Raw genomic sequence first — 27,346 nt, 5'->3', positions numbered from 1 at the left:
ATTCTATAAAGAAGAAAAAATAGATCAGGCAACAAAAGGTAAGCTGTGCGCATCACACAGACCCAAGGTCCGGGGAAAGAAGGCACTGTGAGAAATTCTGATAATCGGTTGAAGGCAAAGGGGCGAGATGAACAAAGGCAAAAGAAGAGTCTGTATTGGCTGAGCCTGTGCTACGTGCCCGGTACGGTGCTAAGTCCCTTACAACACGTCTTACATGATCCTCCAGAACTACGCGCACAGGTTGACACGCTTATCCCTATTTTACAAACAAAGACAGCCAAGCTCAGAGACTCGAAGTAATGTGCCAGTGTCCTGCATTTCCTAAGCAGGAGAGCTGAGCCCCAGGCCCTGGGTGTGAAAGCCTGAAAGCCCTGCCTCTTAACCACAATGGCCCGTGGCCTCTAGCAGGGCCCAGAAAAATGGTATTAGGGCTGAGATGGAAACACACAACCAACCGGAAGTTGGAAGAAGAGCTGTGAGTCCCCCCCTGTCAAAGTGAACAGAGATGGCGGATGGCAGGACTTTGGGATTAAGTAGAATGTACTCAAACAGCAACACCCAGCACTGGGTAGTGCTCAAAAAACATCAGGAGAAGGGTCGGGGAGCAAGTATGGTAGTTGCTGAATGGAAATGCCCCTCCCAAGAAAGGGCAAATCGGGGGGCAGATAGAACTAAGCACCTCACTCTTTCCTTTTGGGGTCAATCATCATTTTGTACAAGCCAAGGACGAAAACACAGAGTTCACATGACCATGGAGCTCACCGGCCACCCAGACCTGGGCATCTGTTAGGAGTTCGAGGAGAAACTGCTAAACTAAAGCTGTGATGTCATGTGGGCCCCCCTCCTTCCGGCATTTAGAGTAGGTACTTAGCGTCCCTTCTCCCTGTACCACCATCCTTCCTCTGCGGACCTCCAGTCTAGTGTGTGTTCATTAAGGGTGCACACCTGTGCACAGGCCCACACCCATGCACTCTGAAGCTCCCTCTCCTCCATGCCCTGCCCCAAGCACTCAGCAGTTCTCCAGGACCGAGATTCTGAGTGAGCAGAAAAGAGGTAGCAATGCTTTGGCTCACGAGGATGCACTCATCTGCCGTTCTGAAATTCACAGTCCGATTTAAACGTGAAGGGCAGTGACTCTTCTGAAGTCTCCGTGTCGTGAGAGTTCATCTGCATATTACACAGGGCGATGGGGCTGTAAATACACAATCACGACTGTAATGATTTTATGGCTTTCCTGCATCACACAGAGCCTCTGAACTTTGTGAGATCTCTGTGCACTTGGATGGTTTAGGATCATGATCCTGCCCGCGACCAGGAAATGTTCTTTACTTATGTGAATCGCAGGCAATCCACACCCACCGCTCAAGAATTACAACCAAGAACCACTACAAAGAAATTCAACAAAGCTCCTGCCCTGAAACCTGAGCAAACCTGACCCTCAAAAGTCATTGTTAATTCCCCCACTCATCAAATATTTATGGGAAGTCTTGGCCTTCCCAGGATGATGTGAGGAGCTGGGGCCAGAAATCCAAATCGAAAACGGTCTGTGCCTGCCAAGAGGGTGCTGGTGGACCAAAAAACAGGCAATTACCGGGCAGGGTAAGATGTGCCCTGGTGCAGGAACATGAGTAGCCAAGGAAATACAGAGTGGAACGGCGATGTGGTCCAGCTTTGGGGCTGCTGAAAAGTGGGGCATCCGCAAGAGCATTCTTGGAACCGACTGGAAGGTGATTTCTTTTAAAGCTGAAGCCAATAACCAAGAAACCCACCACTCCACACACTCCAAGCCCCTCTGATGGAATCAGATTGAATCTGCTTGTTACGAAACTAAAACGTTCATGAACTATTCCACTGCCCTCTGGATAATTTGCGGGACCTCCTAGGGGAAAACAAATCCTTGATATTCTATAGAATTTTGCTTTATTCTGCCTCGTACTCTTTAGCAGTTTGCCTATTTGTCTCTGTCACAAGACTCTCTGTCTCTGCCTGTATCTGCAGAGAGATAAATATTCACAAACGTGCGCGCGCACACACGTCTACAGGTGCAGTTTCAGGTTTGGAATCACTCTCCCTCAGGTGGCTGTCCACAGTTTTGCAGACAGTAAGACTCAAATGTTTCTGTAAGGATGTGACATCCCTTCTCCTTTTGTTCTAGGGCCCATATCCAAGCAAACAAGTGCTGAATCCAGATGATTCTACCACTGTTTCTCAGACCCAGCCACCAGGGTCCTGCTTTACAGCCTGGGCTCTCAATTTCCCCTAATCCCTACCTACCCCTTTTAATTCTCTGCATCAGCTGTTCCCAGAACAGCCCCATGCCACCACCACCCCTAAAACCTTGGTGAACAGATTCTAGGGCCCAGGATAGAACTGACTTCTCAGCCTCGCCCTCAGAACTCCTTGGCGTGGACCCCAGCCCACCCGCCCAAACTCATTCTTCATCTCTAGCCCCTCTGCCTGACCCCTCTGTCAGCCCCTTTCCCTTTTGCCATTCTGGGTCACCTAACTCTGCCAAAAGACACCTTGTACTTTTCCATACTGCTTTGTTCACACTGGACTCTACTCCCAATCTGCTGCCTACTACCGTTTATCACATGCTTACCAAGTTCCAAGTTCAGGGCTTCAGCCTCTGGAGGTGATATGAGAGCACTTTGTCCTGGTGAAATGGTGCACCCTTTTAGATCTGTTACCCTTTATGATGAAATGCTGAGAGTTCATTGGTTAATCATTTCCTCTTAGAACTAAATGACCTTTATTGGTGTTGCCTCATTTATCAAAGCAAAGAATACGAGGTCAGAGAATGAGGAGAAAGTGGACAGAAGTCAGATGTCACAAATGCCAAAAAGAAAATCATGGTTGGGATAGAGCAGTTTTAGTAGAAATAATCGCTATGCCCCAAGTTTATCCACAGCGATGTTAACATGGCCAACAAGTTTTAATCATTTTGGCATACTAGACCAAGAGTTCACAAACTAGAGCACTGGGGGAGCCCCAAGAATTCTTCAGAGAATTTTTCAAAGCTAAAACTATTTCCATAATAATGCTATTTGACTTTTCCCCTCTCATTCTCACTTACATGTACAGTGGTATTTCCCATGGCTACAGGACATGTGGTGTAGCAGCAGACTGGATGCAGGAGCAGATAGAGAAATGTAGCGCTTCTACTAAACCAGAGAAATACATGTAGGAAAAATTGTTTAAAATGCCACTCTTCATTGAATTTATTTTTTTAATATAATTTATGGAATTCCTGCCGTGGCTCAGTGGTTAACAAACCCGACTAGGATCCATGAGGACTGCAGTTGGATCCCTGGCCTCGCTCAGCGGGTTAAGGATGCCGCGTTGTCATGAGCTGTGGTGTAGGTCACAGCTGAGCCTTGGATCTGGCGTTGCTGTGCCTGTGGTGCAGACTGGCGGCTACAGCTCCGATTCGACCCCTAGCCTGGGAACCTTCATATGCCACAGGTGCAGCCCTAAAAAGACGAGAGACTATATATATATATACACATATATATAAGCATGTAATGCATTTACGTTTATTAGGTTGACTGATTATTTTAATATGTAATGGAGTAAGTATTGCTAGATATAACCCACACAAACAAAAACAAAAGGGTCCTAAGGGCCAGAAAGTTGGAGAAACGTTGTCCTAGACAAACGATGTGGCTGTCCTTCAGCCCACGGCGGGACTAAACTCATTCCTATTCCTCTAGCTCTACCTCAGGCTGAAGGAACGCCTGATGTAAAGCCTCCTTCTCGGCATTTTTTTCCCTGAGCAGCCAGAGCCACCGCCCGTATCCGAGCGGGCGGAGCGAGTGGGTGGGTGGGGGCGAGTGGGCGGAGCGAGTGAGTGGGCGGGGCGGGCGAGTGGGCGGAGCGAGTGGGCGGAGCGAGTGAGTGGGCGGGGCGAGCGGGTGGGGCGAGTGGGCGGAGCGGGTGAGTGGGCGGAGCGAGTGGGTGGGGGCGAGTAAGTGGGCGGGGCGAGTGGGCGGGGCGGGGCGAGTGGGCGGGGCCTCGCCCTGGGACGTGCGTTTTGCGTTCTGGGCGCGCGGCCTCGGCCAATGAGACTCGGGCTTCGTCACAAGGCGCGCTCCTCGCGGGCGGCCCGGCCTGCCCGCGCCCCCAGCTGCCGGCGCCGCGCTCGCGTTGCCGGAGGCCCCTGGGCCGAGCCTGGCCGCCCGGCATGGTGGACTACTACGAGGTGCTGGGCGTGCCCCGCCAGGCCTCGTCCGAGGCCATCAAGAAGGCCTACCGCAAGCTGGCCCTCAAGTGGCACCCGGACAAAAACCCTGAGAACAAGGAGGAGGCGGAGAGGAGGTTCAAACAGGTGGCCCAGGCCTACGAGGTCTTGTCCGACGCCAAGAAAAGGGACGTCTACGACCGCTGCGGCACGGCGGGAGTGGAGGGCCGCGGCGGCGGCAGGCCCTTCGAACGCCCCTCTGAGGGCGTCTTCAGCTTCCGCGACCCGGCCGAGGTCTTCAGGGAGTTCTTCGGGGGCTGGGACCCGTTTTCCTTTGACTTCTTCCCAGACCCTCTTGAGAACATTATGGGGGGTCGGAGGAGCTCCCGAGTGAGCAGAAACAGAGGGTCTGCACCCCTTTTCTCCACCTTCAGTGAATTTCCAGCATTCAGAGGTGGTGTTTCTTCTTTTGATACAGGATTTACTTCCTTTGCTTCCTTGGGGAATGGGGGCCTTTCTTCCTTCTCCATGTCTTGTGGTGGTGGCGGTGGTGGGAGGGGCACCTTTAAATCCGTGTCGACTTCCACCGAAATCATTAATGGCAAAAAGATCACCACCAAGCGAACCATTGAGAATGGCCAAGAGAGGGTAGAAGTGGACGAAGACGGAGAGTTAAAGTCCCTGATAATAAATGGCAAAGAGGAGCTGCTGCGCATTGACCCCAGGTGATTCCGATCCACATTTAAATTCCAGCACATTTCGAGGAATAGAAGGATGTTCTCTCTCTCTTTTTTTTTTTTTTTTTTTTTTTGACGATAGCAGGTGAACTTTACTTTCAAAACAACTGTACTCAAGAGTTTATAAACCGTTCATGACAAGGCCTATTTGTTGTTACAGTTGGGACCACAGAATAAGACTTCTGTTTTACTTTAAAACTGTTATAAATAACTTTGTGCGTTTTGCTATTTACTAAACATAACCCTGAGGCAGACAGTGATTATATTATAGTGCTAAGACAAAATGTTCACCATATCACCTTAAACCTTGCCTTTCCATTTCATTTGAAGTGAGCCAAGTAGTTTGCTCTGAAGTTTACTTACATTTATTTTATTTTATTTATTTTATTTTATTTTATTTTTTATTTTATTTTATTTGTCTTTTTAGGGCCACACCTGCAGCCTTTGGAAGTTCCCAGGCTAGGGGTCAAATCGGAGCTGTAGCTGCCAGCCTACACCACAGCTATGGCAACTTGGGATCCGAGCTGCTTCTGTCACCTACACCACAGCTCACAGCAATGCCAGATGCTTAACCCACTGACCAACGCTAGGCTTCAAACCTGTGTCCTCATGGGTGCTAGTCAGATTTGTTTCCTCTGAGCCATGAGGGGAACTCCTGAAGTTTACTTACATTTTAAATCAGTTTTACTTAAATTTTTCTTAGCACAAAGTAGTCAGAGATATGAGTATATTAATGGCACTTCTGGCTTAAAGATGGGTTTGAGTTCCACGTAAATGCTGATGACATAGTAAGAGTTAACCATTTAGGTATAGTGTTAAGCTGAGGCTTGTTTAAAGCAGGGAAACAGGAAAAGGTGATGTCTTCATTTCCTGTGGCTGCTCTTAACAAATTACCACAAACTTGGTGGCATGAAACAATGCATATTTATTCTCTTAAAGATCTGGAGTTCAAAAGTCTAAAATTGGTTTCACTGGACTGATGTCGGTGTTAGCCGGGAACAGGGTCCCTCCAAAGGCTTGGGCAGAGGGTCCCATCGTGGCTCAGTGGGTAATGACCCTGACCAGCATCCATGAGGACGCAGGTTCCATCCCGGGCGTGGCTCGCTGGGTTAAGGATCTGGCGTTGCTGTGAGCTGTGCTGTAGGTCACAGACATGGCTAGAATCCCCTGTTGCCATGGCTCTGGCGTAGGCCAGCGGCTACAGCTCCAATTTGACCCCTGGCCTGGGAACATCCATGTGCCCCCAGGGCAGCCCTAAAAGACAAAAATAAAATAAATCAAAGGCTTTGGCAAAATACTTAAGTGAATTCCTCATGGTAACACAATTGGTGAATAGCATTCTTAGGACGCTATTCAGATCGCTTGACTTAACCAATTAAAAACATAAAAAAACTGGTGCTGATGAGTCAAAACCATAATGCAAATCTCATGGCTAGCCTGTACTCAAATTGGTGCTACAACTGGGACTGCTGGAAATGGAAAAACCGTTTCCATAAGGCTACACGACACTGTCCCATTGCCATGTGCAGGATGTAGCTCATTTCAAAACAGGTGAACAAAAGCCAGAAATATTGGAAGGCTTGGAATAATGGCAAGTTTGGAATAGCGATTGAGTAATGCAACACACACAGGTCTAAGAGGGTAGCTTTCTTTTGGTACAGGTTCTGCCTTAAAGTCTTTTTGAGCATGGTCGCCTTAAGATAATCCATTCGCAAATGTGCCATCCACCTTGGTCATCGCCAAGGAAAGGTGTGTATAAGGCATGCAAGCAGAAAAGGAAAAACAATAAAACTGGACAGACTGAAAATGGAGCAAGTTCTAAGTCCTTTACAGAAAACTCATGTGGCCTGAGCACATTGTTCACAAACTGAGAATCTTTGAGATCGAGTTTGGGTACCCTGTGGTCCTTGAAAAGCCAATCCACCTGGAACGACAGGCAAGCAGCACACAGCAGGAAAAGACATTCTGCTACCACTCTTCCGCAGGGGCACACAGAATCTGGCAAAACCGTATCAAATAAAGTCCTTGGGCAGTGCTGAGGTGCCTGGGCAGTGCTGTTTATGTACTCTGTACGGGAAGTGTCAGAACACAAGGACTACTAGGGCTTTTCAAAAATGAGTTCACGTGCTTGCCAGACAAGGGAACGCACACCAGTGGAGACATTCGTGGTGGTGGAGGGGGCCGGGAGGGGTGGGGAGCAGGGAGAGAAGGGGTATTGGGAGCTTTGAAGGGATAAGAAGGAGCATGCACAGTTTCATGGTGCTTATGCTAATTACAAGTTGAAAATGATGTCACTGGATATGGCAGAATAAGTGCATTGGACTCTATACAATTGGTTAAAATAAGTCCCCGTCGTTCAGGGGTCAGCTAAGTCTCCAGCTGAGTCTGGTAAGAGTCTGGCAATCCAGCATGACTTAGAAGCCATGGGTCTTTGACCGCTCTGGGTAGTGATCATGGTTGACGGCAAAGACGGCCTTCAGTTCTGATGTATTCTAGGTTAGTACTGCTAAGTGGGAAATTTCCCTTTTCCAGAAATGAAACATAGTTTCTGTAAAGACTTTCCAAAATTGGAAACTCTTTTTTCAATGTCTTGGCTCAGAAAAGTCACACTGCTGTTGGTTGGCCTGTTTATCAGCATTCCTCCTTCCTGGGACAATGTAGAATGGACTCTCAGAGCGGAAGAAATCTATTTCCTCTGGGGCAAAAATGACCATCTGAAGTCCCTTGCACCGGATCCCTCCATGGAATTCCCACTGAAAACACCAAGCAGGGAGAGGCCTGTTGCTGTGAGCCCCAAGAGACCTGCAGACCTGTGGTCATCGCAGGAGAATCCAAATAGCCAAGCACCTTCCCGCTACAGCTCCACTCTTAACAGTTTTTACGCTACCTTATCGCATACAGCAGCCTTCAGAAGAGAGAGTACTTTCTTCAAATAACCATCAAGAATCAGCCTTCTTTCCCCCAGGAGTCCACTCTTCTGTCTCCAGGGAGGAAGTCCTTTTTCATCCTGGAAAGTCACTCACCCAAATCCTTGCCTCTTTAGGAATGTCTAATTCCACTTTTTCATCCTACTTGCTCAGCAAACACAGATTCATCTCCTCTGCTCCCACTCTTCTGTAACCCTTTTCAGGATGATTTCAACTGCCACCAATCACTATAGTCAGCAATCTCATAGACTACACTCTGGGAAATAGTCCAAGACCTCATCAACGAAATAGGATCCTCTCCATCTTTAGCCTATACAGCTGAATTTTGGACTCACTAGTTACTTATAAAACTCGTTCCTCCCATTACTATGCAACTTGTGTCCCAATCAGAAATAAGCCTTGTTAGGATGGAGCTATCTAAGGGGACTTCACTCTGAAAAGATGCACACAAAATATTGTACATTCCTGGGCCCAGGGCACAAGGCGTAGTCTGAAAGGAGCTTGGGTCAGATCCACCTGCTGACCTCGGGGAGCCTCCCTGAGAGCCACGAGGCAACTGGAGGTCATCCTGGGGATATCGACACTGGCAAGAGCCATTTGGGGAGCTCCACTCTACTCTGATGACTCTGGTGCTAGAAAGCGCCATTTTGGACTCTCCCTCTTGCTTATTTATCAGCCCTAGTAATACCAACCTGTGAACACCAGTACTGGGATACCCCAGGCCAAGGAGCTAGCTGAGTAGGAACAGAGACGCACCCATGGCCAACTGCCTTAGGATCCCCTGAGTCCCCAGTCACCTGGGGTCTGGCCCCATCCACCAGAAGGCCCAAGACCTGGCTTGTCCACCAGAAGGCCCAGGACCCAGGCCCACCTACCAGTGCGCCAGCACTAGCCCAGAGATCCCATGGGCCCTTGTCCCATCTCCCAGCAGGACAGCACAAGCATTGGGACACCCCTGGCCCCACAACCAACTCATAAGTTTATCAGCTGATTTTTTGGCAGCAACTCTGCAGGCCAGAAAGGAGTGGCCCTGTGTATCTAAAGGATGAAAGCGAAAACCCTACAGCCAAAAGTGCTCTAGCTGGCAAGGCTTTCACTCAGATTGAGTCAAAGGAGAGACTAAAAGTTTTGCAGACAAGGGAAAGCTAAGAGTTGAGCACCACAAAACCAGCTTTATGAGAAATGTGAGAGGGTAGCCTCTAAGTGGAAATGTACACAGCTAGAAATATCAAAATTACAAGAGGAAAAATTTCATTGGTAAAGGCAACTATATAGTACACATATCAACCATGTATCGAGTGAGCAATAAGATTAAAAGACAAAAGTTGTAAAACATCATCTATATCTGCGGTAAGTATTTAAGGGATACACAAAATAAAAAATATGTGAAATACGATGTCAAAACAATAAATTGTGGATGGAGAGTAAACATACAGTGTTGTTAACATGTGTCTGACCTTAGGAGATCAACAACTGACCATCACATATATACAGACTGCTATATAGAAACCTCATGGTAACCACAAACCAAAAATCTGTGATACGGAAAAAGAGAAAGAAACCCATCCATAACACCAAAGTCAGTCTTCAAATGACTAGAGAAAAGCAAAAGGAGAAGGAACAAAAAAGAACTATTAACAAAAACTCCAAGTAGTTACATTAACTGTACATGGACTAAATGCTTCAACAGAAAGACACAGAGTAGCTAAAATGATACAAAAACAGGACCTAGACATGTCTTCACTTCAGATCTAAAGACACATGCAGACTGAAAGTGGAGGGATGGAAAAAGTATTCCGTGCAAACAGAAATCAAAAAGCCGGGGTTGTACTCTTACACCAGACCAAACAGACTTTGAGAAAAAGACCATGACAGAAGACAAAGAAGGACACTCCCTAATGATCAAGGGATCAATCCAGGAATAAAATGTAACCATTGTAAAAATATATGGCCCCAACGTAGGAGCACCTAAATACAAAAAGAAAATATTAGCACACACGAAAGGAGAAGTGGACAGTAATCAGTAAACAACAATAGTAGGGTACTTTTGAACCCCACATACGTGAATGGACATGTCCTTCAGACAGAAAACTATGGAAACCCTGACCCTAACCAACACATTAGACCTCTTAGACTTAACAGAACATTCCACCCAAAACTAGTAGCCTACACATTCCTTCACGTGCACATGGGACAGAGTCCAGGATAGATCATGTGTTAGGCTACAACATAGGTACTTGGAACCTGGAACCCCTGGGGAGAGCTGCACCTCTGGGAGGATGGTGTTAGCTTCACGGAGACCGGAGCCCTGGGGAGAAGTGGGGCTGTGGGGAGGGAGGAGCATGTGTTCCTGGTGCCTGTGAAACACCAGGGAGATTGTTCAAGGCAGATGACTTGACAAGTCCGGAGCAGAGGAGGGGTCTGGACTGCACAGATGGACTTGCAACCCTCAGCACATGGTGGTGAGTGAAAACAAGTCTGGAGTGACATTCAAAAAAGGAAAGAAAATGGGAGTGATTTATACCCAAACCTAAGACATCTAGAAGATGTTTTGTTTATGACCTTCAAGTCTTCCTTGTTAAGAAAACAGAAAGGAGCTTAATGTCTACCTAAGGAAAGTAGAAAAACAATTATCAAAACTCCAAAGGAAAGATGATACCACTAACTTAAAAAAATAAACTGTGGAGTCCTGGCGCAGTGGTTAACGAGTCAGACTAGGAACCATGAGGTTGTGGGTTGGATCCCTGCCCTTGCTCAGTGGGTTAACGATCCGGTGTTGCCGTGAGCTCTGGTGTAGGTTGCAGACGCCGCTCGGATCCTGCGTTGCTGTGGCTCTGGCATAGGCTGGAAGCTATAGCTCCGATTCAGCCCCTAGCTTGGGAACCTCCATATGCCGCGAGAACACCCCACGAAATAGCAAAAAGACAAAAATAAATAAATAAATAAATAAATAAATAAATAAATAAATAAATAAATAAATAAATAAAATAAAAAATAAGCTGAATCAATGAAATCGAAAATGGAAACAGTAAAAAAGAATAAGCCCATACATAACTTATTTCTTTGAGAAGACCAAACAATGATTCCACCTGTCAGAAATCTTAAGAAGGAGAAGAAACAAACATCTAAAAGATTTAGACTTTAATGTCTCATGCTTTGAGAAAATGTGCCATAAATGCTTAACTGAGTCGCATCCAAGGGTAACCCAAACCAAATAAATGAGAGTGACAAAATTCCAAAGTAAAACACAATTTAGTGGAACAGAAATGATAATGGTGTGCTTATCACGTATAATACTGGAGGATTTCCGTGTACATCACATTCCCTGTAATAAATAAATTGGCACAAACACAACTGAGTGCCTCTAGGTGACATACCTTGTCCTGCTCCGCACTTTCAACGTAAGGAAAATAGACAATATCTATTGGGTCTTCGCTGTGATTTATCAAGGCCAGAGTGGTTAGGTCACCCTCCCAATGACATTCAGCGAGAAAAATGGATGTGACGACTCGAACCAACACAGCTCACTCTACAGACTATAGTCACATACAAAAACTAAAAAGGGTTCCGATTACTTTTTAAATGCCTTCCTTCTTTTCACTTTTTACCAACCTAATAGATAACATGTGTAGTTTATAATTGGACAAATGAGTTGCATAAAGAAAAAAGAAAACCAAGGAAAATAGATCCCTTGTGGGGTGAACCAAAAAGAAAATTGAAAAGCTTGAGTCCTTTGCCATCATACACACACATTAACAAAGAGAGATATAAAAGTAAGAATATGAAAACTATGAAATCTAAGGTCATAGAATTTAATATAAATTCAGCGAAGATGACCTATCTGGGCAAAAAAGATGGCTCCCTTAATGGATTACGAAACAAATCCTGTCCCTAAGAGGCCTACTTCAATTGGACCCAAATATTCAGGCTCAATGTGAGAAGACTCTGAAATGGTGAGGAAAGCAGTAGTTCCCATCGTGGAAACTTGGGGTGTGGTGGCTCCTGGTGGGGTAGGTTTGCTAATGTAGGCAGCCTCTCCTACAAAACTTTCCTCTTTGAGACCCACTTCTCACGGTCACTGCCCCTACCTTCACTGCATTGATGGGCTCCGTTGCATCTCCTCTCTAGACCACACCACCATCTTTTGATGGCTTCCGTGTCCCACGTAGAAGACCCATCTGACATGCCATCCAACTCTGCATCATACTCCAGACACCAACTCCTGGTCAGAAGATTTCTCATCAGCACAACTCCTTCTCTGAAAAGCTGCACTCAATTATTTCCTTCTCTCATCACAGAGACCCCAGCTTCTCTCTCCAGAAGTGTCTCACTTCCACTTAATTTAATCGACCTCCCTGAAACTTCTGCTTCCTTTGCGTGGTAGGTCTCCTGTGACCACACCTCAATCCCTTCCAACACAAGATCACTCAGCACATTCGGGTCAACCAATGCAATTAATTACCTCGGTCTTTCATCCCTCCAATGAACACCCTCAAGTAAAAACCCCTGAGGGCTGGGCTCACAGATCAAGTTCTCTGCTCCTACCTAGCTGGAGAAAATCCTACAACCGGTGCAAAAGGACAGTCTTGGTAGAATGGCACCTTTGCTTGTTAGTCCGATTACAGACCTTCAACCCCGACTGTCATTCCTCTCCGTGGCCATTGGAAACCTTTACTACACTGCTGCAGGCACTTTAACAATTCACCTCACCAAAGGCTGTTCGAAGGAGAATGAGAGGCAGAAATTTTTAGAAATCTCAGTAGATAAGTAAGCACCTGGAAGTAAGGGGGTTTTGAATGTGTCCCACTTGAAACATTGACCGAAGAAACGCATCAATACGGACCTGAGACAATGGCTTCCTGTTGGCACAGTTTATACCCCCAATGAAGACCATGTTGGGCATGATTGGCCGGGGGTAATCCATCACAAAGTCTCCTCTGAAGAGCCACACGGATGCAGAGCTCAAGACATCCACCAGCGACACCTCTCTCTGCAGAAGCTTGGAAGCCATTTGGGCATAAGGAGTGACAAAAACATGGCAAATGTACTTCAGGGCCAGAGGGTAGAGCATGTTCTTGACCCTTTGAAAGAATGTCATGTGGTCTGAATTCATCGTTAATAATTTAGGAACATACGAGAAAGGGTTTGGGCATGCTGTGCCCTCAAAGTCTAAGTCACACGGAAGAGAGCGCAAAAAGAACACAGCAGGAATGGACAGGTACTTAGCCAGCACGGCCCCGCAGGGGTAGACAGGATCCGTTAAAACCACGTCGAAGGAACTGGCGTTCAGGTCCCTGATCAGGTCCTTGTTATTTAATAGCTCCTCACAAGACCTTTCAAACATCAAAAACACTTTTTTCAAAGATACCATCGTCGTCCAAAACATTGTTAGAAAATTTACTTTTTCAAAAAGCAGATGAAAATGGCCCACCATGAGGTCATCAAATTCGTCCTGGGTGTAGGGAGTGGCATAGCTTTTCACAGTGAAAAAGTCCTCTGCCTTGATGTGCATGTTCACCTCTGGCGAAAGGACCACTGCTTGGTGGCCTCTGGCATGGAGCTCCTGCACGGCCTTCCTCATGCTGAGCCAGTGGCTGCCCTCCATGGGGACCACGAGCACCTTCCCACCCTCGGCCCAGGGTACGACCACGCACAGGCAGAGCAGCAGTCCAGCGAGCATCGGCAGGGGAGCCTGGAATCCCATGGCCATCTCAGCAGAAGCCGCAAACAACTGGCTTCCAGGTCAGCCTGTGCCTTCTATATTTGTTTTCTTTCTTGTCGTGAAGGCACAAATAAGCAAAACGGCACGTAATTGGCAGGCAGTGTGCCCTCCTTACATTAATCATTACAGGATAAATCCATCCCTATGTTTCATCATGTCTGCTTTCACCCAGGGAAAAGACCAGTCCCCTTTATCTTCAAAAAACTCATTTGACTCTGCTGCTCCCTCTGGGGAGCATCCCAGTTCACTCTCTTGGTTTGTATCCAACTCCAAAGCAAGGCTCTGCATGCTTATGCCCTTGGATCACTTCCTACCCTGGAATGAGCTCTGATCTCTGGGGCTGTGACTGAACTCGGATGACTTACCTATACCCCAGTCCCCAACCAGGACCTCTCTGCTGGCTGGGACCTTATCTGATAACTCTTAAAACTCCTTCCCCTCATTCACAGGTAAGCACGGGGCACTGTCAGGAAGGTATATGACATTGCTCCAACGTGCTTCTCTCAGCAGGGAGGGGAGGCCCCCTGTCCACTGTGTTCCTGTTCCACACCAGGGCAGCTCTTCCAGTGTGCATGGGAGAGTCTATGGAAGCAGGTGTCCGATGGGGAACTATCTGGAAGGATCCTTGATGAAGACAGCAGAAGGGGTGGTTGAGAATCCCTGTCTACCTCATGGAAGAAGAATTGCTGTCATCAAAAGCATCAATGGGCAAGGAAACCCTCAGCAAGGACACGGCGGGGTCAGAGTGCACCATCCCCCAGGGCCTGCTCACCATGGGACGGGAGGGAGCCATCCCTGGCCTCAGAGCAGGCTCTCTGAATTCCTCTTCTGAATGCTAAAGGCTCCAGTCTTCTGCTACTCTGTGTAGGGACCGGGGTGTACATTAATCTGGGCCCTTACAGGAACCTAGAGTTTCTGTTCAGATTTTTCTCCAAAGTCACGTAGAGTCCTACATCCTGATAAGGACAGATTCCTGCAGAGCAGGGGGACCATGTGGCTTGGAGAACCCTTTGGCAGTGGAGTCCTATGTGACACCTTGGGTTGCATGTGCTTGTGAGACTGGCCCTGCTTCAGAGAGTGATGCCCATGACCATGTGTGCTCAGCAAGATGCTGATATCTCCCCAGCCTGTCTGCCCTGGGCACCATGTGGGAGGGCTCCTGGGCTGCCCAGCTGTCTCTCTCGCTGAGCACACTCCCTTCTGCACCCATGGCTTCCGCCAGAGCGGTATCCGGTCCTGGGCCACATGACTGGCAAGGCTGAGGTTTCCCTTTGGGAGAAAGTTACCCCCTTAAGGATCCACACTGACCACAGACACCACCACTGGGCAAGTGCGTGTGTGCTGAGATGCTGCCTGTGTCCCACCAGCTGCCACTGTGCAAGGGAGCACTTGGTTTCACCATCCTCATAGGCCGTGAGCCCGGGATCCTGGTTCTCCCACAGCAACATCTGTGCCCTCTTTTTCTGGATCTGCTTTCTGCCCTGGCCACATAACTGCATGTTTTCCTCAAGGCTCAGTTCCTGTCCTCTGCTGTGGGAAGGGCCCTCCCAGAGCAAAGGGAAGGCAACATGGCCTAACCAGCATCTGTGTGCACGTGTGTACCTCTGCCGCAGCAAGACGTCATCAGTATCCATGTGCAACTTTGTAACACAGACCATCCAACCAGAACTGCAGAATGTAGGTCCTCTTCTAAGGGGGACAAAGGGACCAAAGTGTAAAAAAAAAAAAGATAAGCGAGGGTGTATACAACAGCACCCCACTGTGTTTGGGGTTCCGCCTTTGGATATCAATTTGCTGAGCCAGTGCCAGCCCAAATAAACGCTGCTTCCTGGCAAAAAGCCTCAGTATCCCGCCTCTCTGTACAAGAATCCTGCAACACCATCCCAGGTTAAATCCTATCATTTCTGCACTGAGGGGACTGGAAAGCCTGGTGGTGTTTTCTCTGTTCCAATTAGAGATACAAATCTAGGCCAGAATAAATGCATGCAGAGGCATACCTCCTGGGTGGGAATAGTTAACACTGTAAGAATCTTGATCTTGCCCCAAATTCAGCTGCACAGTTAAAGCAAAGCCAAGCAAAATCTCACGGGGATTTGTAATAGGACCCCCCAAAATAGTTTTTAATTCACCTGGAAGTAGTTCTGGCTGCTGATAGAGGAGTGGCTCCTCTCAGGCCAGCATTCCTACACAGAAGGATCACAATCCCTTGCGAGGCCTTTTTCAGGCTATTTGAAGACACTGGAGAGCCAGCCAAAGCAGCAGAGGCTGAAAGGGATGAAGGAGACAGCGGATGGCATGAAAGCCCTAGCTGGCCAAGGACCAGGGAGAATTTCCCCACCCTTTTAGCACCCACCCTCCTACGCTGCTCTTGCCCATTGCCCCAGCTCCTCCCTCTTACCAGGGAGATTATCCGCGTCACATTTGTGCCCATGTGGCCAGACAATGGCCGGCAACTCAGTCAGCCCATCACCCCCAGGAAGCCAGCACCACCCCAGGGGGCAGTGGGGCTGAGCAAGAGCAAGATCAACTGCACTAGTGGGCGCTGGTCCTCCACGGCCAGTCCCTCTCCCCTGATGGCCCAGGGAGGGCGACTGGTCTACCTGCATCCCTCCTGTGCAGCAGTAGAAACACCCCATCCCCTCCCCGCAGAGGACAAATTGAACGCTACGGTAGGCCAAGGGCCACACGATGCCCACACTTCAATCAAGGGCGAAAGAGCAGTTTTTGAACCTGAAACAGGGAGGCGTATTCCCACACAAGGCGATGATGCTGGCATAGGCGAGGTGGCTCTGGATCAGGAAGAGGTCCAAGTCCAAGGCCCATTTTATGCTGCCAAGCGAGGGGCGAAACGCTGCATGCCTGAGCCTGCACACCCGTTTTTATGACTGTTTGCAAGAGGGCGAGCCACACTTGGGGCTTTGGTGGCCCCCACCTGCCGCCGCCCAGAAGCACGGACATGGCAGGAGGCACTCCTACCGGTGAGAGAGGGTACACCTGGGACCCTCACGGAGCCTGTGCGAGCAGGAGATGACAGTGGGGAGGGTTGCATTCACCTCTAGGGCTGCTGTAACAAAGCACCCAACACCGGGCGACTTAGAGCTACAGGGATTCACTGTCCCACCTGCTGGAGGCAGAGTCCACATCCAAGTGCCAGTGAGGCCGCGGTCCCTCTGAAGCCTCTCAAGGAGAATCTGCCCCTGCTTCTCCCAGCGTCTGGTGTTTGCCTGCACCCTTGGTCCCCTTTGGGTCAGAGATGCACCCCTCTTTGCCCCTCTTCCCTCTGTGGGCCTTTCCCCTGTCTTGCTTCTGTGCATGTCCATCGCTGGGGCCAAATCTCTCCTTTTCATAAGGACACCAGGCGTATTGAATTAGGGCCCACCCAAGGCACCTCGTTCAACTGGACTACTTCTGTAAATGCCCTATGTCCATACATGCTCACATTCTGAGAGGCTGGGGGTCAGAACGTCAGCAGACCTTTTTTTTAATTTTTTTTTTATGGTTATTTTTGATGGGGCACAAGTCAACCTACAACAGGGACCAGCTCTCCAGGGACCTCGCCTGCTAGGTGGAGGCCTGAGCTTCATCCTGAAGCCTGGGACAGCCACCGAAGTTGGTGTGGCTTGGCCACGTTTGTGTTTCTTTCAAAATCCCTTTTGCAAAGAAGTAGGGAATAATTCAGAGGGGTCAGCCCGGACCCCCAGTTGTCCTATTCGCGGCTGTGTGAGGCGAGGGCCTGAATCAAAGGGCAGAGCAGCTGGAGTTCCCATTGTGGTGTAGCAGAAATGAACCCAGCTAGCACCCATGAGGATGTGGGTTTGATCCCCGGCCTTGATCAGTGAGTCAGGGATCCGGCATTGCCACGAGCTGTGGTGTAGTTCACAGACATGGCCCAGATCCCACGTCGCTGTGGCCATGGCGAAGGCCAGCAGATGTAGCTCCAATGCGACCCCTAGCCTGGGAACTTCTATATGCTGTGGGTGCAGCCTTAAAAAAGAAAAAAGAAAAGGAAAAAAAAAAGAAAAAACAAAAAAACCTGCAGAGCCACCCTGGAGGCAGAACAGATGTGAGACGCAGTTCGGGACGCATCCACAAGGGGGCGCACACGGCAAGGGTGCAGCACACAAAGGATGGGCCCAGAGAAGGAGGTGGCAGGGCAGCAGGGGGCATCCCTCACCGCCCAGGGGAGGATGGTCTGGGCTGGGGAGCTGTGCATAGACAGGGCGCTCGAGAAGGGTCCTTAGCGATGGGCGAAACTCTTCGGCCCCCAGACTCGTCCCCCAAACCCATTGAAATGTGGATGAGGGTTGGGGGAGGGCAGGAACAGGCCTGCAGAGGGCCTCTCTCCCATCTCAGTGCAGTGGCATCTTCTTTAGACACTGGGGTCAGCTGGTCTCCATCTGCACTTCTGGAACCCGGAGCCCCTGGGGAGAGCTGGGCCTCTGGACCTTCGCGGAGACGGCGGCCCTGGGGAGAAGCAGGGCTGTGGGGGGCGAGGATGTGTTCCTGGTGCCTGTGAACCAGCAGGGGGATATGCTGGAGGCAGTTGGCTTCACGCGTCTGGAGCAGAGGAGGGGTCTGGACTCCACGGACGGACTTGGAACCATCAGCTTACGGTGGCGATTGAAAGAAAGGCCAGAAGTACAAAGAGGCAGCTCTCGCGCCTGCTCCCCGAGAGGTGGTGGTCCCCACCGCCACGCTCCTAAAGCGGAACGTAAAGACCAAAGACCTTAGGAGTTCGCTGCTAGCTCAGTGGATGGAGGCTCTGGTGTTGTCCCTGCTGGGGCTCAGGTCACATGGGTTCGATCCCTGGCCCAGGTTCTTCCGCATGCCACAGGCATGGCCAAAGCAAAAACAAACAAACAAAAAAACTAAACTCAAATTATTCAACTTTTCGAAGAAGACATAGGACCAAACCTTCACACCTTAGGGTGGGCAAAAGTTTCTTAGGACACAAAAAATACAAACTATTAAAAATAGATGAATGGACCTTCATCAAAATTTAAAACTTTTGCTCTTTTTTTTTTTTTCCCACAATTGCAGGTGAACTTTGCTTTCAAAACAACTGTACTCAAGAATTTATGAATGGTTCACGACAGGGCCTATTTGCTGTTACAGTTGGGACCACAGAATAGGACTTCTGTTCTGCTTTGAAACTGTTATAAATGTCTTTGTGCACTTTGCTATTAAACATAATCCTGAGGCACACAGAGATTATATTATGGCACTAAGACAAAATGTTCCCCATAGCACCTCAAACCTTGCCTTTCCATTTCGTGTGAAGTGAGCCAAGTGGTTTGCTCTGAAGTTTACTTACATTTTATTTATTTATTGTCATATTGCATTGTATTGCATTGTATTGCATTGTATTGTATTGTATTGTATTGTATTGTATTGTATTGTATTGTATTTTTTGGTCTTTTTAGGGCCACACCTGCAGCCTTTGGAAGTTCCCAGGCTAGGGGTCAAATCAGAGCTGTAGCTGCCAGCCTACAACACAGCTATGGCAACTCGGGATCCAAGCTGCTTCTGTCACCTACACCACAGCTCACCAGCAATGCCAGATGCTTAACCCACTGAGGAAGGTTACGGATCAAACCTGCATCCTCACGGGTGCTTTGTCAGATTTGTTTCCTCTGAGCAAACTCTGGGGAACTCCTGAAGTTTACTTACATTTTAAATCAGTTTTACTTAAATTTTTCTTAGCACAAAGTAGTCAGAGATATGAATACATTAATGGCACTTCTGGCTTAAAGATGGGTTTGAGTTCCACGTAAGTGCTGATGACATAGTAAGAGTTAACCATTTAGGTATAGTGTTAAGCTGAGGCTTGTTTAAAGCAGGGAAACAGGAAAAGGTGATGTCTTCATTTCCTGTGGCTGCTCTTAACAAATTACCACAAACTTGGTGGCATGAAACAATGCATATTTATTCTCTTAAAGATCTGGAGTTCAAAAGTCTAAAATTGGTTTCAGTGAACTGATGTCGGTGTTAGCCGGGAACAGGGTCCCTCCAAAGGCTTGGGCAGAGGGTCCCATCGTGGCTCAGTGGGTAATGACCCTGACCAGCATCCATGAGGACGCAGGTTCCATCCCGGGCGTGGCTCGCTGGGTTAAGGATCTGGCGTTGCCGTGAGCTGTGCTGTAGGTCACAGACAAGGCTAGAATCCTCTGTTCCGTGGCTCTGGTGTAGGCCAGTGGCTACAGCTCCAATTTGACCCCTGGCCTGGGAACCTCCATATGCCCCCAGGGCAGCCCTAAAAAAACGAAAATAAAATGAAATAAAATAAAATAAATCAAAGGTTTGTGCAAAATACTTAGGTGAAATCCTCATGGTAACACAATTTGTTAATAACAATCTTAGGACGCTATTCAGATCGCTTGACTTAACCAATTAAAAAAAAAGAACACTGGTGCTGATGAGTCAAAACCATAATGCAAATCTCATGGCTAGCCTGTACTCAAATTGGTGCTACAACTGGGACTGCTGGAAATGGAAAAACCGTTTCCATAAGGCTACACGACACTGTCCCATTGCCATGTGCAGGATGTAGCTCGTTTCAAAATAGGTGAACAAAAGCCAGAAATATTGGAAGGCTTGGAATAATGGCAAGTTTGGAATAGCGATTGAGTAATGCAACACACACAGGTCTAAGAGGGTAGCTTTCTTTTGGTACAGGTTCTGCCTTAAAGTCTTTTTGAGCATGGTCGCCTTAAGATAATCCATTCGCAAATGTGCCATCCACCTTGGTCATCGCCAAGGAAAGGTGTGTATAAGGCATGCAAGCAGAAAAGGAAAAACAAAAAAACTGGACAGACTGAAAATGAAGCAAGTTCTAAGTCCTTTACAGAAAACTCATGTGGCCTGAGCACATTGTTCACAAACTGAGAATCTTTGAGATCGAGTTTGGGTACCCTGTGGTCCTTGAAAAGCCAATCCACCTGGAACGACAGGCAAGCAGCACACAGCAGGAAAAGACATTCTGCTACCACTCTTCCGCAGGGGCACACAGAATCTGGCAAAACCGTATCAAATAAAGTCCTTGGGCAGTGCTGAGGTGCCTGGGCAGTGCTGTTTATGTACTCTGTACGGGAAGTGTCAGAACACAAGGACTACTAGGGCTTTTCAAAAATGAGTTCACGTGCTTGCCAGACAAGGGAACGCACACCAGTGGAGACACTCATAGTGGTGGAGGGGGCCGGGAGGGGTGGGGAGCAGGCAGAGAGAAGGGGTATTGGGAGCTTTGAAGGGATAAGAAGGAGCGTGCACAGTTTCATGGTGCTTATGCTAATTACAAATTGAAAATGATGTCACTGGATACGGCAGAATAAGTGCATTGGAATCTATACAATTGGTTAAAATAAGTCCCCGTCGTTCAGGGGTCAGCTAAGTCTCCAGCTGAGTCTGGTAAGAGTCTGGCAATCCAGCATGACTTAGAAGCCATGGGTGGAGAGAGGACAAGATGGCGGAGGAGTAGGGGGACACGCTCGCCCTCTCCCACAAACACAACAGAAAAAGCACATCTACAGAATAAATGACTCGCACAGAACAGCAACCAATCGCTGGCAGAGGAACCTAAACTCCAATAACGGCAAGAAGTTCGTGACATTACTGGGCAGAACGGGAGAAAAGAGGAGAGTGAGAGAAGGTGAATCCGAGCAGGACGGGCGCTCCCGAAAGGGAACTGCGGAGAAGAAAGGGATCCCGCACCCTGGAAAGTCACCTACCGGGCGAAAGATCAAACGAACCGGAGGAATCCCCAGATGCAGAGAAGAGTGTAGCAGTAAGTTGGAGTCGGAAAAGCCGATCAAGAACCCTACGGACCATCTGAACTACGGGCACAGTCACCAAAAATTGAGACGCCTGGGTGGGGGCTGGGAACCAAATCCTCGGCTCCAGAGGTTAGTCCCCGGGAAAGGGCCGGGGGACGCCTGGGGGGGGGCTGGGCACCGAGACCTCGGCTCCAGAGATTAGTCCCTGGGCTAGAGGGGCGGGGCAGAGTGGAAACTGCTTGGGAGGTCTAGAAACCATTTGACAGGGCAGAGACTGCCTGGGAGACTGGAAAACAAAGCTGTCGCAGAGGAAGGGAGCAATACTCTAGGAGCGGGGAAGTGGAAAGCCGCATCAGAGGGAACCTGGGAGAAGTGCCTGGTCTGCGCCCGTGCTGGGGAGGGGAGAGAAGAAGGGGTGGGTCCCCATAGAATACCCCCCACGCCACAGCAAGCTTACAGGCCCGCTAGCTAGCTGAAAGCTGTGCTTCCCAGTGCATCCCCTCCCCCCACCCCCGCCATGCCCTACGCTCTCACCGGACCTGGGGCTGCCTGCCATCCAGGAGGGCTGGCCTCAACAATTGCCTGAAGCCTACCACCGCAGGGGCTGTCCCTGCACAGGCCTGCTTGCCCTTTGGAGGGGCTACACTTCCGCAGAGCAGCACCAAACACCACCAGACCCCGAGAAAAGGCCTGCAGCCCAGAAAAGCTAGAACAAGCTTAGCCAGGCTGTGAATAGATCGGCCTAATTCTCGGAAGGTTTTTCTGAGTCGGGTTGCCCCGGGGAGGAACCTCTTAGGTTTCCAACGGCCCTGCTACCCGCCCAAGCCCCCAGGGGATGCTCTAGTGGACCAGCTGCATAGGACTGCCAGCTCCAGGCAGGACCCCCTGCAGCCCAAAAAAGCTGCAACAAGCCTGGCCGAGTCGGGAAAAGATCTCAGACGGTTTTTCTGAGTCGGGTTGCCCCGGGGAGGAGCCTCTTCAGTTTCCAACGGCCCTGCTACCCGCCCAAGCCCCCAGGGGGTGCCCCACTCCCGAGGAATAGCTGCTCAGCACCACCAGCCCCCTGGAAGAGCCCCTGCAGCCCAGAAAAGCTGCAACAAGCTCGGCCAGACTGTGAAAAGATCCGCCTACATTCTCAAGCTGTCCTTCTGAGTTGGGCTGCCCTAGGGAAGAGCCTCTTAGGTTCTCAGTGACCCAGATAGCTGCTCCAGCCCCCAGGGGGTGATGCACCCCTGAAGAGCAGTTGCCCAACACCGCCAACCCCTTGCAAGAACCCCACAGCCTAAAAACACCAGAGCAAGCTCTGCATGACCAAGTGAAATCTGCTACCATCGTGGTGTGGCCCTCCCAGTCCTGTCTGCCCTCAGGAAGTCCTCCTTTGCTTCAAAGAAACACTGTTAGCCCCATCAACACTCCAGAAAAGCCACACTGCCTCAAAAAAGATTGACCAACAACACCAGCCCTCAGGAAATATTCCACGGCAGTGACAAGGCAAACACTGCCCGATAACGGAGAGTACAACTCCCTCAGGAGAAAGAAAACAACAAGCAAGATGAAGAATCTGAGAAACCACCCCCAGTCAAACCAAAGGGAGAACTCACCTAAAACAGTCAACAATGAAACAGATCTCTGCAGTCAGACAGACCTGGAGTTCAAAAGAGAAATAGTGAAAATACTGAAGGAATTAAGAGAAGATATGAACAGTAATGCAGATACCCTCAGAAAGGAACTAGAAATTATAAGGAGGAGCCAAGAAAAACTAGAACATTCATTTGCAGAGATGCAAACTGAACTAGGGGCAGTAAAAACCAGAATGAATAATGCAGAAGAACGAATCAGTGATATGGAAGATAGAATAATGGAAATCACTCAATCTGGTCAACAGACAGAAAACCGAATCAAAAAACTGGAAAGCAATATAAGAGACCTATGGGATAATATAAAGCGGGCCAATCTACGCATAATAGGAATTCCAGAAGGAGTAGAAAAAGATAAGGGAATGGAAAATATATTTAAAGAAATTATTGCTGGAAACTTCCCAAGTCTAAAGGATACTGGATTCAAGATACAAGAAGCACAGAGGGCCCCAAACAAACTGAACCCAAACAGACCCACACCAAGACACATCATAATAAAAATGGCAAAAGTTAGTGATAAAGAGAGGATCCTCAAGGCAGCAAGAGAAAAACAGAATGTTACCTACAAGGGAACCCCCATAAGAATATCAGCTGATTTCTCTACAGAAACACTACAGGCCAGGAGGGAATGGCAAGAGATATTTAAAGTGCTCAAAGGAAAAAATATGCAACCTAGAATACTCTATCCAGCAAGAATATCATTTAAAATAGAAGGGGAAATAAAAATTTTTCCCAACAAACAAAAACTTAAAGAATACAGCAACACAAAACCCAGGTTAAAGGAAATATTGAAAGGGCTTCTCTAAACCAAAAAGAAAGGAAGGAAAGGGAAGAAAAAAGAAAAGAAAAAAAAAAGAAGAAGAAGAGGAAGAACTAGGACTGAGGAAACCGCAATCAGAGAGCAGTCACTCAAATAAGCCAGCATACAGATTTAATCATGAGCATGCTTCAAACAAAATAAAATTAAAAAGAAAAAATAAAAAAGAGTCATCAAAACCATAAAATGTGGGCAAGGGATGTTAGGAGGTAAATAACCCTTTTTGTTTGTATGTATGTCTCTCTTCTTAATTTTAATATAGTAATGAAGGGTTTGAACTTACAGGACCATCAGGCTAAAACACACAATTATGGGAAGGGGTTAGCATACTTAAAAAACAGGGCAACCACAAGCCAAAACCAAATATTGCATTTGCAAAAAGAAATACACTCAAGCAGATAATAACAGGAGATCATCCAACCAAAAAAAAAAAAAAAAAGAAGAAAGAAAGGAAGAATGGAGAACCACAGAATCAACTGGAACACGAGGTTCAAATGGCAATAAATAATCATCTATCAATTATCACCTTAAATGTCAATGGACTGAATGCCCCAATCAAAAGACACAGAGTGGCTGAGTGGATAAAAAGGCAAAAACCTTCAATATGCTGCCTACAAGAAACTCACCTTAGGACAAAAGATACATATAGATTGAAAGCGAAAGGGTGGGGAAAAATATTTCACGCCAATAGACATGACAGAAAAGCAGGCGTCGCAACACTCATATCAGACAAAATAGACTTTAAAACAAAAGACATAAAGAAAGACAAAGAAGGACACTATTTAATGATTAAGGGATCCATCCAAGGAGAGGATGTTACTATCGTCAACATATATGCCCCAAATATAGGAGCACCCAGATACATACAACAAATATTAACAGACATAAAGGGAGATATTGATGAGAATACAATCATAGTAGGAGACCTAAATACCCCCCTCACATCAATGGACAGATCCTCTAGACAGAAAACCAATAAAGCAACAGAGATCCTAAAGGAAACAATAGAAAAGTTAGACTTAATTGATATCTTCAGGACACTACATCCAAAAAAATCAGAATACACATTCTTCTCAAATGCTCATGGAACATTTTCAAGAATCGACCACATATTGGGACACAAAGCGAATCTCAATAAATTTTGGAGCGTAGAAATTATCTCAAGTATCTTCTCTGACCACAATGCCATGAAATTAGAAATCAACCATGGGAAAAGCAAAGAGAAAAAACCTACTCCATGGAGACTAAACAACATGCTACTAAAAAACCAATGGGTCAACGAGGAAATCAAGAAGGAAATTAAAAACTACCTTGAAACAAATGATAATGAAGACACAACCTCTCAAAATCTATGGGATGCTGCGAAAGCAGTGCTCAGAGGGAAATTTATAGCAATCCAGGCCTTTCTCAAAAAAGAAGAAAGATCCCAAAGTGACAACTTAACCCTCCACCTAAACGAATTAGAAAAAGAAGAACAAAAAAGTCCTAAAGTCAGCAGAAGGAAGGAAATTATAAAGATCAAAGAAGAAATCAATAAAATAGAGACTCAAAAAACAATAGAGAAAATTAATAAAACCAAGAGCTGGTTCTTTGAAAAGGTGAACAAAATTGACAAACCCCTGGCCAGACTCACTAAAAAGAGGAGAGAAAGAACCCAAATAACCAAAATTAGAAATGAAAAAGGAGAAATCACAACGGATACAGCAGAAATACAAAAAACCATAAGAGAATACTATGAACAACTGTATGGCAACAAGTTTGACAATCTGGAAGAAATGGACAATTTTCTAGAATCTTACAGCCTGTCAAAACTGAATCAAGCAGAAACAGACCAACTGAACAGACCCATCACTAGAAATGAAATTGAAGAGGTCATAAAATCACTCCCTACAAATAAAAGTCCAGGACCAGATGGCTTCACAGGTGAATTTTATCAAACATATAAAGAGGAATTGGGGCCCATCCTCCTTAAACTCTTTCAAAAGGTTGAAGAAGAAGGAATACTCCCAAAGACATTCTATGAGGCCACCATCACCCTCATTCCAAAACCAGACAGAGATACCACCAAAAAAGAAAACTATCGGCCAATATCATTGATGAAGATAGATGCAAAAATTCTCAACAAAATCTTAGCCAACCGAATCCAACAACATACCAAAAAAATTATACACCATGACCAGGTTGGGTTCATCCCAGGTTCACAAGGATGGTTCAACATACGCAAATCAATCAGCATCATACACCACATTAACAAAAAAAAAGTCAAAAATCGTATGATCATCTCAATAGATGCAGAAAAAGCATCTGACAAAGTCCAACATCCATTCATGATCAAGACCCTCGCCAAAGTGGGTATAGAGGGAACATTCCTGAATATAATCAAAGCCATTTATGAGAAACCCACAGCAAATATAATCCTCAATGGGGAAAAACTGAAAGCCTTCTCACTCAAATCTGGAACAAGACAGGGATGCCCACTCTCACCACTGCTCTTCAACATCGTTTTGGAAGTCTTAGCCACAGCAATTCGACAAACAAAAGAAATAAAAGTTATCCATATAGGAAGAGAAGTGATCAAACTGTCACTGTATGCAGATGACATGATACTATACCTAGAAAACCCTAAGGACTCAACCCCAAAACTACTTGAACTGATTAATAAATTCAGCAAAGTGGCAGGATATAAGATTAACATTCAGAAGTCAGTTGCATTTCTGTATACCAGCAATGAAACATTAGAAAAGGAATACAAAAATACGATACCTTTTAAAATTGTACCTCACAAAATCAAATACCTCGGAATACACCTGACCAAGGAGGTAAAGGACCTATATGCCGAGAACTCTAAAACTTTAATCAAAGAAATCAAAGAAGATGTAAAGAAATGGAAAGATATTCCATGTTCCTGGATTGGGAAAATCAATATTGTGAAAATGGCCATACTACCCGAAGCAATCTACAGATTCAATGCAATCCCTATCCAATTACCCATGACATTTTTCACAGAACTAGAATAAACAATCCAAACATTTATATGGAACAACAAAAGACCCAGAATCGCCAAAGCAATCCTGAGAAACAAAAACCAAGCAGGAGGCATAACTCTCCCAGACTTCAAGAAATACTACAAAGCCACAGTCATCAAAACAGTGTGGTACCAGTATCAAAACAGACAGACAGACCAATGGAACAGAATAGAGAATCCAGAAATAAACCCTGACACCTATGGTCAATTAATCTTTGACAAGGGAGGCAAGAACATAACATGGGAAAAAGAAAGTCTATTCAGCAAGCATTGCTGGGAAACCTGGACAGCTGCATGCAAAGCAATGAAACTAGAACACACCCTCACACCATGCACAAAAATAAACTCCAAATGGCTGAAAGACTTAAATATACGACAGGACACCATCAAACTCCTAGAAGAAAACATAGGCAAAACACTCTCTGACATCAACATCATGAATATTTTCTCAGGTCAGTCTCCCCAAATTAGAGCAAAAATAAACCCATGGGACCTCATCAAACTGACAAGCTTTTGCACAGCAAAGGAAAAC

At 47.0% G+C, this 27,346-nt stretch overlaps 2 protein-coding genes across 5 annotated transcripts in view; one reads left to right on the top strand and one right to left on the bottom strand.

The window, feature by feature from the left end:
- UGT1A6 (UDP glucuronosyltransferase 1 family, polypeptide A6) overlaps positions 1–27,346 on the bottom strand; it is a 72,939-nt gene that overhangs the window by 16,709 nt on the left and 28,884 nt on the right. Inside the window, exon 1 of one of the 2 annotated variants that reach the window (XM_005672293.3) lies at positions 12,688–13,641. The exons of the other annotated variant lie outside the window; for it this stretch is intronic. Coding sequence (XP_005672350.2) covers positions 12,688–13,554 — 867 coding nt within the window. The 5' untranslated portion in view covers positions 13,555–13,641. Of the gene's footprint in view, positions 1–12,687; positions 13,642–27,346 lie in introns of those variants that run through there. 2 annotated transcript variants of the gene reach the window in all.
- Positions 4,066–20,614, top strand: LOC100739088 (dnaJ homolog subfamily B member 3). 3 transcript variants are annotated; one of them, XM_084999116.1, is made up of 2 exons: positions 4,070–4,905; positions 20,242–20,614. In XM_084999116.1, the coding sequence occupies exons 1-2, from the start codon at positions 4,184–4,186 to the stop codon at positions 20,282–20,284; spliced, it is 765 nt and encodes a 254-aa protein (XP_084855242.1). In that variant the 5' UTR covers positions 4,070–4,183; the 3' UTR covers positions 20,285–20,614. The 3 variants fall into 3 exon arrangements, with proteins under 3 accessions (XP_020930379.2, XP_084855242.1, XP_084855243.1); XM_084999117.1 differs by lacking the exon at positions 20,242–20,614 and adding an exon at positions 6,579–6,953 and having other exon boundaries at positions 4,079–4,905; XM_021074720.2 differs by lacking the exon at positions 20,242–20,614 and having other exon boundaries at positions 4,066–5,169.

Source organism: Sus scrofa, chromosome 15 (genome assembly GCF_054392235.1).
Source record: "Sus scrofa isolate SSC_HxYL_T2T_F1_AM1 chromosome 15, Sscrofa_HxYL_maternal_Yorkshire_Landrace_v2.0, whole genome shotgun sequence".
Lineage (NCBI taxonomy): Eukaryota > Metazoa > Chordata > Mammalia > Artiodactyla > Suidae > Sus > Sus scrofa.
Note: the sequence above shows the minus strand (reverse complement) of the source record. Positions and strands in the feature narration are given on the sequence as shown.